General features: G+C 47.3%; 1 protein-coding gene across 1 annotated transcript in view; it reads left to right on the forward strand.

Annotated features, from left to right (window-relative positions):
- LOC144769367 (uncharacterized) overlaps nucleotides 1-12,698 on the forward strand; it is a 235,124-nt gene that overhangs the window by 126,567 nt on the left and 95,859 nt on the right. Inside the window, exon 9 of the mRNA XM_078653424.1 lies at nucleotides 7,669-7,754. Within this exon, the coding sequence (XP_078509550.1) occupies nucleotides 7,669-7,754 (86 nt within the window). The remainder of the gene's footprint in view (nucleotides 1-7,668; nucleotides 7,755-12,698) is intronic.

A 12,698-nucleotide genomic window follows, 5' to 3' on the forward strand; every position in this document is an offset into this window, starting at 1 on the left:
TATGCAGAGGTTCTGGACTCCTAGCAGGATTCTTATTGGGGGCGTGTCTATTGAGGGGACTTTGGAGAGAAGGTTGTATTATATAGTTAACTGTATTGCATCTTTAATTTCTTAGTTTTAATAATGTTTATAAATTATAGTTTTTTCATTACTGATGATGCCTTAGGGCTCTTCACCGATCTGGGGTTATATTCACTCTATTTTCAGTTCTAAAATGAAATAAAAAATGATTATTTTTAAAATTCGTGTAGTAGTGTGCGTGCTAATCCACAATGACTTGTCACCTTTCTCCTTGTGGCCAGATGATTTAACCAGTGATATAGGAGGTAGAGTAAAGGGTGGTAAGCCTCCATACCCTATCACTTCCAGAGGTCAAGTAAATCATAGCTGGCTTTTTTAAAACTCCAATATGCCGCCTGCGGTCCATAGAACCTGACCCTGGCTCAGTGTCATTAACTTGTTCCTCCACTAGAGGACGTCAGTCTGCACTCTGCACCGCGCATCATCCCTGCCCCCGAAGGGACTGGACAGCACTGGTCAGAGGCTGGGCATAAACTTTCACCAGACACCTTCGCTCTGCCCCACTTTCACTCGCAAACATTCCCTGCATCCGCAAAAGCAAAACTCGAGGTCGCTCATTATCCTACATCACACCCAAGACATGGAACGACCTCCATCTCCACATCAGAGCCGCCTCCTCACTTGAATTCTGCAAGAAGCTGAAGACCTGGCTGTTCGTATAAGCATCTTGGGGGCCACAAACGTAAACACCTGCCCAAGCGTCTGGATAACCTCTTGAGTGCTTAGTACGCTATAGAAATCAACATAACATACTGTGGAAAAGCTAGTAGACCCATTGGAGAGTGTTGGGTTACACACTGACAGCTCAGCTGTCCTAACTCGTTGCACTAAACCCGACTTGATGCCCAAGTCAAATTAAATGTAACTTTTTTTTGAGTTAAAGACACCTTTAGGAAGTTGCCCCTCTATAGCCCAAGTTTTCCAGTGGCCATTCGCAGATGCTGGCCACAAGACAGTTTTGTGCCCTCCCGAGAAGTGTGAACGACGACCAGGAAAGGACTCAATAGAGGCCTGCCATTGGAAGAGGTGTTACCTCTCACTGGCTGAAAGCCACACTGGGTGTTAGCCCAAAAGGCAAGCTTCAAAGAGGAAGCCAACTTTGAAGGCCAACTGGTGGATACACAAAAGAGGGGCTACTCTTTTGTTCTGGTAGACAGGTTGGCCTCACAGCCAAACCTGTTTTCCTGTGTGCCCTCATGTAGCCACAACTCTAGGGTGGGCTACCAAGCTCCACACACTGAGAGAAAGGTCCTGCCATCTTGGGTGTGGGCAGAATAGTGCAATCTGGGATAGCTAGATGCCATACACTGCAGGAAGTCATCGGGCGTAAGGGGATCTGGTAGCTCACTAACTAGCAGTCACTGCATCCTTGGAGGGAAAGTTGTGGGCATAATGGTGGCTTGTTCGCATTCTGGCTGAAAAGCAATGATTTTCTCAGCTTCAGTGGATTTTGTTTGTTTTGGTGTCTAAAATTTCATACAAATAGGACTGATTTTTATAAATTGGTGGTGTAGTTCCTTTGCATTGCGTTTCTCTCGTATTCAATTGTTTTATTTCTCCTAAATGCTTTGAACTTGTTCCTTTGTTAAATCCGGAGTGCTTGTAGCCACAGCTACCGAGGGTTGAGCTAAGGTTACCAACCAAGACAGGTTGGTAAGTTTAGATCACGTTGAAGTCTAACAACCACACCATATAATAAACCACACTTCCTCAAAGCCTTTTATGGGAAATGTCTGTGGAGATACACACCATCTAGGGGAGAATTAGAAGGATGGGCAAGAGAACAGGGAAAAAAGAAATATGGATGGAAAGCAATCACAGTACAGCTATTATGAAGTATTATGTCCCAGGTGAGATATGCATGTGCGTCAATCTGAGAGGTCAATGTATGTGGTGATGTTTTTTGGGGGCATGCCAACATGGTCAGAGTTGATAAGGACTAAATGGAGAGAGGGTTTGGGTGGTGAAGTGTGTGAGTGTCGTTGGGGGTGGGGGGGATTTGCACTGTTGGCTGCAGAGGAACAAACTGGATCTAGAGGGAAAGGGGACTTGGATTAAACTGGGCAAGTCAGAGAGGGTGGACATATGCCTAGGGAGAGCATGTAAACCGTATGTAGAGTTGTGAGGAAGGGGACCAGGAGCCCTGTTCTATCATGAAGGGGAAGGGCCTGTGACAGATGAGCAGGTTTTGGGCGTGCTAAGGAAGAGCTTAAAATATGGTGGATGCCCGAGAAGTGTTATGGGGCCCATTCTTTTAGGATGGGACCAGTAACAACATCTTTCTGGCTTGGATGACAAAAGAAGAAATCCAACAGTTTTGGGAGGTGGAAATCAAGGAAAATGTGGGGTCATTTGAGATGTTCACTTACAAAAAAGGAGCAGCAGGTAATATTTGCCTTTCCCAAAGGAATGGAGTTACTACCAGACCGAAGGAATTAAGTGCCAGATGTACAACCAGTTTTGCATGCGCAAAAGGGTTTGCGAACCCGTTTATGCATGCAAAACAGCATGAGGTATGTACAAACCCTATTTTGCGAGTTGCAAAATAGTGTTTTGCGAGTTGAGTCGCAAAACATGTTTTCGCGAGTCACTATTAGGAAGGGGCATTCCCTTCCTAATAGCGAGCGCAACCCTATGTAAGAATGTTTTATGTCCCCAATTGCGGGCGCAAAAAACTCACAAATTACCACCCTCTTCAACAGGGTAATGGGGGCCGCAAAAAGGATAATTAAACGAAAACGTTTCTTTCTTTTTTTAAGGCATCCCATTTTCCTTTAAGGAAAACAGGCTGCATTAAAAAAAAATGCTTTATTTAAAAGCAGTCCCAGACATGGTGGTCTGCTGAGCCCAGCAGGCCATCATACCTGGGAGGACCTGCCATTCCCAATGTGGTCGCAAATTGCAAGAGGCTCATTACTATTCATTAGCCTCTCTATTTGTGACCCCATTGGGAATCGCAAACAGTGTGTTACACACTGTTGTATATCCAAAATAGCACCTCACAAATTGCGAATCGCAAAAGACTCGCAATTTGCGAGGCGCTATTTTGGCCGTCGTACATCTGGCCCTGAGTGTGGATCCATGGTCTCACAGTTATGAAGTGCGTTGGGGGCCATGCAAAGAGACAGTATCATGATGATCAGCAATTGGCACTGGACATAGATAAGATGTCTGTGTTATGACATGGCCTTGGGGTTTGAGATAGGGCAAACGTTGCCGATGTTGTGGATATATAGATCTGACCTGCTAGTTATCAGGCTAACTTGGGGGAAATGATTTGGTGCAACTATTGAAGAAATGATTAAAAAAGCCTTGATGGAGGTAAAGGGGAGATTGGAGAAGGCAGGGGTGATGAAGATGCAGTTGCTGCCTCGAAGGTCACGGTGTGGGGCTAAGAGCCCGGTTGCCATTGACAAAGCCGTGAAGGAGGTGGCCGGAGTAGTGGCAAGCTCCTTCACGGCCAAAGGTATTGGAGTGATCAGCCATGTGGATAATGTAAGTAAATTTCCCATGTTACACAGGGAAGGGCAGTGGGGTCAGGCTATCGATTTTGAGCAACAGAACTTAAGTGGAATGGTGGGGCTGTAGAAGTGTGGGGACGAGGGGGCGGACAGGTAGAACACCTCAGGGTGAGTTTTGCTGGTGGCATAAAGAAAGATCAAGAGAAGACTGGAATAGAGACGGTGCATTTTAGAAGGATCAGTACCGGAGAGCAGCTATGGAATCAGTTGTTGCCATCTTCGGCCTTGTGCGAGCAAATGAAGAGGTGGCGACCAAAGGATGGAACGGAACACGCTAATTATGGTAAACTATGTTGATGTTTGACAAAAGGTTATTGAAGAAGGGAGGGAAAGAACACAGGGGGAGGTATCTATTAGGGCGGAGGGCTTGGGGCTTAGAACTCATTGTCGTTCAAGAAAGGCATGTTGTCCTACAATGTGCCGATAAGTCGTGGGTTAAACAGGCGCAAACTCTTCTTGCTTTTGGATAAAGCATCCTTTCCACAACCGCGCAAGTCATTTTTGGCCATTAGCCCAGGACAGGTGTAGTTCGTCCATAGGGAGGTGGGAGCTTTGACCCCCTGACCTCCCAACTGCATCACAGCAGTTCATTTCGACTTCCTGAGGCTGTGTCATCTGAAATGCGCATGTCAGGTTGGCCGGTGTATTCACTGTGGCCAGACTGACATGCGCAGTTCAGGCTTCTCCTCTCCGCCACTGATAGTAACATTTACTCACCGTGTTGTGACCCACTAGGAACCGACAAAAACAAATTAAGCAATAAGTAATGGTGATCTACGGTGTAGCACCCTACGGCCCGAGCTGCTGGAGGAAGGACACATTTCACTTAATGATCTTTATAATAGGACTGTCCTGTCCCTTTCTTCCAACCCATGATTCTATTTATCTCCATTCTTACCCTAGTTCTCCAATTTCACTTATAATTCCCTGCTCTTCACCACCTCACATCTTCACCTAGAGCATAATCCTCCGCGTTTCCTCTTGTAGGCATCTGGCCGGGACGCAACGCCCTTTTGACCCCGTTTTTACCATTTTCAAGCCCTACCTACTTGCACCTCTCTTCTAAATCTAAAACAATGGTGCTCCTATTGTGGCCCCAAGAAAAGCTTTCCTGAGACGTCATTTGTACATTACGCCATTGAGCCACTAGGTGTCACTATGCCCTAAAAGTGAAAAATTCCCTTACCTGATATATTCTTTATTTCCATTCTGGGAATCCGTGTGTGCATTTTATGAGATTGCGGCAGCTGGCCTCGTGTAACGATCTATCACATTAGGCCATGCTTTGCAAGTGAGATGGTTTTCACGTCTTGCTGCGGGCACTCACAGGTTGTCTGACCTGTTTTAAGAGCTTCTAGGAACATTCCTTGAGTGAGAAAGGCATTTTCAAATCTGCGTAGGGGTGAAAGAGCGTCCCCAGAGGTAGCTTCGATTAAGGACTAGGGTAACACATAATTTTTAGGTCGAGCGTAGCAGCGCCCATGCGGTGCTCTGCGAGGCTTGCTGTATCTCTTCTATGTGCGTTGATCCCGCCCCTCGTACACCCCTGGCTTTTCATTGGTTCCCTCCAGTGCCTTTCTAAATCCGGTTCTTCTGAGTGACAAATGGGTAACATTAGTTTCTTCTTTTATGGTTTAGTTAACGCCCATGGCGACTGCCCCTCTTACTTGTCTCATCGCTCCAAAGGGCATTTGGATTACTTTGGCGGCACTATTTTCTTACTTTGCCTTGCCTCCTGGATTGGTTTGTTGATTTTTAAGGGTGGGGAAAACAACTGTGCTAAGGCAACGCGATTTCCCCATGCTATCCCTTCCGTCCTGCCCAAATTCTGCTCCGATCACTTACTAAAGCTAAATCTTGAACACATGAGCCCCCCACCGCCGCGCTCCTTCCTTCTTTCTCATATCTAGCTTCCTGCTGTCTCACTAGGGTCTTCCCCAGCGGCCTCCGTCTCCCTTCTCCTCACCATCGCTCCCACCCCATCCTCCAGTTACACAGTGTGCTTCGATTCCCCCTCACTGCCGGTGACAATTAGGCATTGTGTATTTGTCTAAATAATCCCAGTCAGCAGGGGACGGTTCGTAAAACCCTGACCTCTATTTCTCATGTAATTCGTCAGCCACCTCCCCCATGAGAAGGGGAGGGAGGGGCTGGTATAAATGATATACAATACAAATGGTGAGGGCTGCAAGCACGAGGCGGCAGGCGCCTCCTTTGCACAGGAAGACCTCTAGCTTAGTGACATAACGAAACTTGAGGGGGGCCCCCTGCAAGGTAGATGGAGGGGCCCCCGCTCTGGATGTAATCCGCACTCGGGCCAGAGTACTGGGTGCAGCAGGGGCTGCGGGGGCATGTGAGAACTGCATAAACAGCCATTAATTTTAGTATTATTAATATATGCATGCATTATTTTTGATGTTAGTTTTACAATTTCATTGGAGCGGGCCCCTCATTCTGAAGTGCAGGTCTGCATAGGGGATGACATAGCGCTTTGAAGCGGCCTTGGCGGTTCATGACAAAGTAGCCCGCACTGGTGTTCGTTGGAGAAGCTGATAAGGTTGTGGAATGTGTTCAGTAGCGCTCTGGGCAGAATATGGACCTGTTGCATTTCTGTACTGTGCTGCGCTCTGCGGGTGAGGATGTCTGAACCCTGCCTGACTGCAAACATGCGGTCTCCCTCCTTGCACTTTTGTATTTTTCCAGTATGAGCCCTCAGCAGCTGTGACTTATCTTGCCCAGGATAACAGCAGTGCCAGCATCTCTTATGCAGAACAGAGGCTCTCCTCTGCTGTTCCCACAACACCTCCCACCGCAGCTTTTTTGTTTCCTTCCTCTGCTCGTGTTCAGCTGTCAGTTGAATCTCACTGCCCGCCCCTCGACAATCCCCCTCAGAGTGGCCCCCATTGGCAACCACCACTGGTTAGTGGACGCAGGCAAAGCCACCCCCATGTGCACTGCTTGTCCGGAGAGTGATCGCGACGCTGCACTTGGTGTCCCTTCACCCTCAAGTGATGATGACAACCTGGGGCCTCCCCCCCCACCCTCAAACCCCCACATCCACCTTTTAATCCCGTGTAAGTAGTGGTTAATAGTAACAGACCCTGGTGGTTTCGTCTTTTATCCAAGGAGCCGTGAATTCTGCCTTTAAGTCATCTTGTTTAATGTAGGTTTGTCCATGTATAATTCATTATGAGATGTTCATTTAGTGAGCCATCTTTTATAAGCAGGCATGTTTTGCACTATTTTGTACTGTGCTGGGTGTGATTTTGTTTTTCTAACCCTTTGTTATAGATGGTGTTGTATTTAGGGACTGGCTGGATTGTGCAGATGTGTGTTTATGTAGGTGAATGTTTTAATATGTAATTAAATTCTTTGTTACTGTAAAGATACCACTCCACAACACAAAATACCATTCCACATAATTACACTCTATAACACACAATACTACTGCGCATAATTCCAGTACACTCAATACCACGTAATTACTATCCACATGATTCCACAGCACACCATCTCACATAATTACACTACACAAATTCACTTCACACCACATAATTCCATCCCACACACTTCCACAATTAACTAATCCAACCCACATAATTCCACTACACACAACATACATAAACTCCATAACACATAGCTAAAAAACATTAACATTTACAATCACTCTAACTCAAACAAACGCGAGACCGATTGAATTTCCAATGCTAGTTTATTAGAAGAAGTTTCTTTGAGGGAACCAGATACCTCATTTGCTTGATGCTTGAACAGCAACTGTAAGGACAGTTGTTACATTTGCATCTAAAGCTGCATAAACAAGAGTATGTGTAAGTGTACTTTATTCTCAATATCACATGGAGCAATATTCAATCCTTCTGTTTAAAAAAAAAAAATAGAATGTAGTTTTCTAATGTAAACTCAGTTTCCTAAACTGGCTAATGCGCATAGTGATTTTTCTGTCACAAGCAGTAGTGAATAAATTGGAACATTTGTCTGGGTGATCACTGTTACTTAAAGCCTGGATCATAAATTGGTACTTGTTTCTGTTTGTGATTCTGGTTCCCAGGCAGCAGGAGGTCCGAGGTAAGGAGGTGACTCCGTTTGTGCTGCGGCGGGTGAACGAACTGACCGGAGGGAAGTCCTTGGAGGCCAGTATCCTTTTCAGATTTACTGATGCTGTGGAAGTACATGGGCAGTGGAGAGGGTGTGCTGGGATCTGCCCTACCTTGCTAGCCTTGTCCTTCTTGATACCTCTGCATGACAGTGTACATCAAGTGCAGAATCAGAGGTTGGTGGTGGTTGAAGAGCTGTTTAAGTGCACATCTATCCAGTCAATGCCTTTATTTTTAATCCATCCATGTTAGGAAAAAGAGAATAAAATGATCTAGCATGGTAAGATTTTGCAAACATATCCTGTACTTCTGGGCTCAGCTAGTCAATCGACACCCGTTGGGCCACCCCACCCTAGCCGCTTACGTAGCGGCCGCCACTGGGGTCGATGAGCTGAAGGACTGGGGCCCAATAAAAGATATGCTACTTGTTTATGAACTTCTGCTGCCTGCAGATATGCTGTCCCAATGGTCATAAACAACACTGCAAGAGGGTTGTGGGCAGAGAGGGGGGACAAATAGAAGAACATTGAAAGGGAAAGGTAAGAAAGAAAAATCAAGGATAAGAAAAAAAGACAGGTAGATAGAAATATGAAAAAGAACATCATGGGGAGAAAATGTAACCGGACGGAAGTGAAGAAGTGAAAAAAGTGAAGGTAGGATGGAAGGGTGAACAATGAATCATTGGAAGGGTGAATGGGTGGCTAGGTGTAAGTGTTAAAGGCTGGATAATAGAGTTTAAGGATTTACAGATTAAAGAGTGAATAGATGGGAAGGTGGAAGAATGGACAGATGAAGAGGGGATGAATGGGTGAAAGGACTGATGGATGGATATTACTGTACTGATCGGTCAAAGAGTAGAAGCGTGGATGTATATTTGAAAGGATGGATGGAAAAAGGTAGGTTCGGTGGGGCAAGTGTTGGATGGGTGGATAAGTGGCAGGTTGGGAAGATGGAGTGAAAGGGATGATAGATACGTGGATGGAAGAAGGATGAAAGGGGGAAAGGAAGTCTAAGAAATGTTTGGAATGCTCGGTGTGATAAGAGGTATGTCTAAAGTGAGGATGGGCTGATTTTAATTTTCTGGCTATCACATTGACGTCAATTGTCTAGTAATTCAGTGAGTGAAAATTGCTCACACTACCAGTAGCGGCCTGTGTCGATAGAGTGTGGGGGGTGGACGAGCAGACGGATGACAAGACAAATAAAAAAACAAAAAACATCTGCCACATCTCTCTCCTTTAAAATCCTGACACTCCTTTCATGCTACGGGCCTGGATTGGCCTGAGCGCCAATGATTTGCTTTCCCAGTTAGACTGGGAGTCTGTGCCTGCTCTCTCCAACCCGCAAACGCAGCTCGGGTTGGAGAGAGCTTCGGTGCGCATTACCTTTTTGCCATCCGAATCTATCATGCGCACGGAATAGCAGTGCAACCACATCTCCACCAGCCTGTCATCTCCATGGCCCAGCCCCCAGGCCTCAGCTCTGAGAGCAAAAATAAAATTATAACAAACAAGTGTTTATTATACTTTTTATTTTTCATTGTTTTGGCTGCTGGCAGGTGGGGCGACGTTCCTCCGCCATAGCGGAGGAGCCGCAGATGGACGCTACTCTAGAACATCTTGCACAGTCAAGAAAGTAGTACCTTGTGTACTAAAAGGAACTTGAGAATTGGTGAAACTTATACAAAGGCAGATGAAGACACAATACAAGATTCACAAGGTTAGAGCTAATGTGAGAGTAAAGTAGAAATATGAGAGTAGATTCAGGTGTGAGATGCAGATCATAAGTGCATAAGTCAATGTGTACTGAATGTAGGCTAGACTAAAATTCATTTAGAAGCAAGACTACATGGTTGAGAAGGGGAGTATGAGAATCTGAGAGTGGTACGTTGAAGGCAAATCGTTCAGCACCAAGGATAAAGGCATAATCCAAAGGACAGGAAGCCGAAATGAAAGCAAGGATGTGGAATTAAAATCTAAAGACCGGCATCTGAAAGTGTTGGTTAGAGGGGACAACAGAATTCGGAGATTGTGGGCTAAATGTTAGGGGTGGAGAAAATTACAATAATGTAATCAAAAGTGGCATTAAATCAAAAGGAACTAGAAGAGACATCTAAGAGCAGGGTATTGACATAGAATCCAAAGACTAGGGGCCTCATTTATGAGGCCGTGCGTCACATTTACGCCACCGGTGCGTCACTGTTTGTGACTGTTAGAACTGGGATTTGTGGTAAGCTAAGGCTGACGCCAAAGCCAGGCAGAAACCACCATTCTAGTCAGGTCAAGGGAGTCACACGCCAAGATAACCCCTGCTCACCCCCTTGGTAGCTTGGCACGAGCAGACAGGCTTATCCCGGAGGCAATGTGTAAAGCATTTGCGCAAGCACACAACAGCAACCACATCCTAGGCACACCACAAAAGGAACTCCACACAAGGTTATATAAAAATAACTTCTGTATTGTCAAAACACATTAGATAGAAATCACACATGTACATTGTGCCAACTGGCACGGGCAATATTCACAAGGGATTATTTACAAGACAGGGCCACATGGGCCACTGTCAGAATCAGCACTTTTAGAACTAGCACTTCTAGAACTTAGAATAAGTGTAACACAAAAGAACAATTATAGGTCACAACCAGTAACTACTGGTAAAGGTAGGTACACACTACGCAATCCTAATAACCTAGATCACGCATGGACACATAACCTCTCTTGTATAACTATACTAGGCAAAACACAACCACCTAAGAATAAAATACATTTAGGGGTATAAGCAAGAACACATTACACATGATGCATCATAACATTCAGAGGTGTAGGGAAGGAAAACACATGATGCATAAAAACACATTCAGCGGTGTAAGAACAAGGAAAAACACATGATGCATAAAACACTCAGAGGTGTAAGAACAAGGAAGACACGATGCATAAAAACATTCAGAGGTGCCAGAACACAACTCAATAGCGCAAAAACACATGATGCCTAAAAACATTCAGAGATGCAGGAAAAACCACACAATTGCGCAAAAACTTACATAAGCCACCACCTGTGGCAGTCCCTAGGCCAACTGGCCTTGTTGGGGCTAGGACGCCCTGTGTCCCAATGTCAGGGGCCTAAACGTGGCAGCTGCCGACGAAGTGCTGGGCAGCTGTGAAGACGGGGATGGGGCCAACGTTGGAGCCTCAAAGGCCCTGAACAAAGAAATGCCCCTTTGAGCCTCTCTGGGCTCCTAACCAAATGTGGCACTCAAGAGCCTCTCTGGGCTCAAACAACAACTGGGGCGTCGTTGGAGTCCTTCCTGGACTCGAGAACAAATGCGGCGCCGTGAGCCTCGTGGGCTCTGCTCAAATGTGGCCCACAACGTTGGAATCCTCCCTCTGGGGACTCGGCATCAAGCGGGACTGCGTGAGCCTCTCCGGGCTCTCTAACAAATGCTGGTACCTTCGGTGGAGCCCCCCCTCTGGGGGACTCAAAAGAACAAATGCCCCTGGAGCCTTCTCATGTGCTCTACTAAACAATGCCCCTGTCGGTGGAGCGACCCGCTATCAATCGCGGCCGCTCTGCTTTCCATTGGGAGGCCCCAGCCCTCCTTCACTCACCGGCTCTGGCGGCAGCCGCCGGAGGAGAGCTCCCGCTCCTCGGGACCCTCCGTTGCTGCGGGCGGCTCTTCTCTCTTCCCCGTAGCTCCCCCTTCGCTTGGGAGCCTTGGGCCGGACACCGCAGGCTGCTTCCTGCTCCCCGAGCGCTGGCCAATCGCAGCACAGCCCTTCAGTCGCGCCTCCAGCCACAGGCCAATCACAGCGCAGCTTTCCAGGGCGAGCCTCCCGCGGCCCGCCAATCACAGCGCGGCGCCTCGGGAAAGCTTCTCTCCGGCGGCCATTATCAAAAACGGCTCGGGCCGCGGTGGTGAAACGAGGGGGCAGAATGAGGGGTGGGCACCCTCGATATAATATAAATATCCGCAAATACGGGCATAACGCTGGGTAGGCACCGGCTAGGCAGATAAGGCGCTCCCAGGCGCCAGAACAAGAATAAAGTGCTCTTCAGTGCTAAAGCACAAATTACAGCGCTTCTAAGCGCTGAGGGGCACAGACAGCACAAGGCTCCTCAGGAATGGCCCCCTTCAGAAACCAGGGACCCAGCAACAAGGCCCTCCTAGGAGCAGAGGGCAGGTGGGTCAAAAGGAAGTCCTTCAGCCCCCAAGCAAAGCAGAGGGGTCCCTAAAACAAAGTCCATCCAGGGCCATCAGGTATCCAGGGGCTGGGCAGGGCCCAGGGAGGCAAGCCTTCCCCTGGGCCCAAGCAGCAGCACGCCCCTGGCAGGATTCAAGTCAGAAACAAGAACATTTTGTAAGGGGACACAGCCCCTTTTTATACCATAAAATCCTTTGTCTAGCAGGGTGCAGGCAGTGTGAGAACCAGCTACAACTGGTTATAGGGAACTCCTTTCAGTGTGAGGGGCAGAGGCGACAGTCGCCCAGCAGGAGGTGGAGCCAGCATTGTGGCAGGCAGGCACAGTACTATTCACTCCCAGGTGCTATCTCCTCCCACCACTCTAGTTGCAGATGCAGTCATTCAACCAAGGGCTGACTCAGACAACCTCCAGGGGGCTCCCCAGCCCCTGTCACCCTCAAACCAGACCGTCAATCCACAAGCAGGCCCAGGCACACTCCTGGAACCAGGCTCCAGCCAATCACGTGCCAGCAGACTCACTACACACGCACAACCATGTCTAGAAGTGGCACTTCCACACTAGAGATATTCATGCCGCATACATCATTACGCAGCATTCAATCTCACGAGTTCGCACATACCAAACTCGACCCTGCACTCCCCACACATCAGGAACTATCATGGTCACACATATTCCCCATGCATTCCTATGGGAGTGCAGGTCACTCACCACACATACACAGAGAGCTCACACACTTTACACTGCACCACAGTGAAAAAGTACGCAAAGGCCTAAAATCACCAAC

The sequence above is a fragment of the Lissotriton helveticus genome, chromosome 1_1, assembly GCF_964261635.1.
Source record: "Lissotriton helveticus chromosome 1_1, aLisHel1.1, whole genome shotgun sequence".
Lineage (NCBI taxonomy): Eukaryota > Metazoa > Chordata > Amphibia > Caudata > Salamandridae > Lissotriton > Lissotriton helveticus.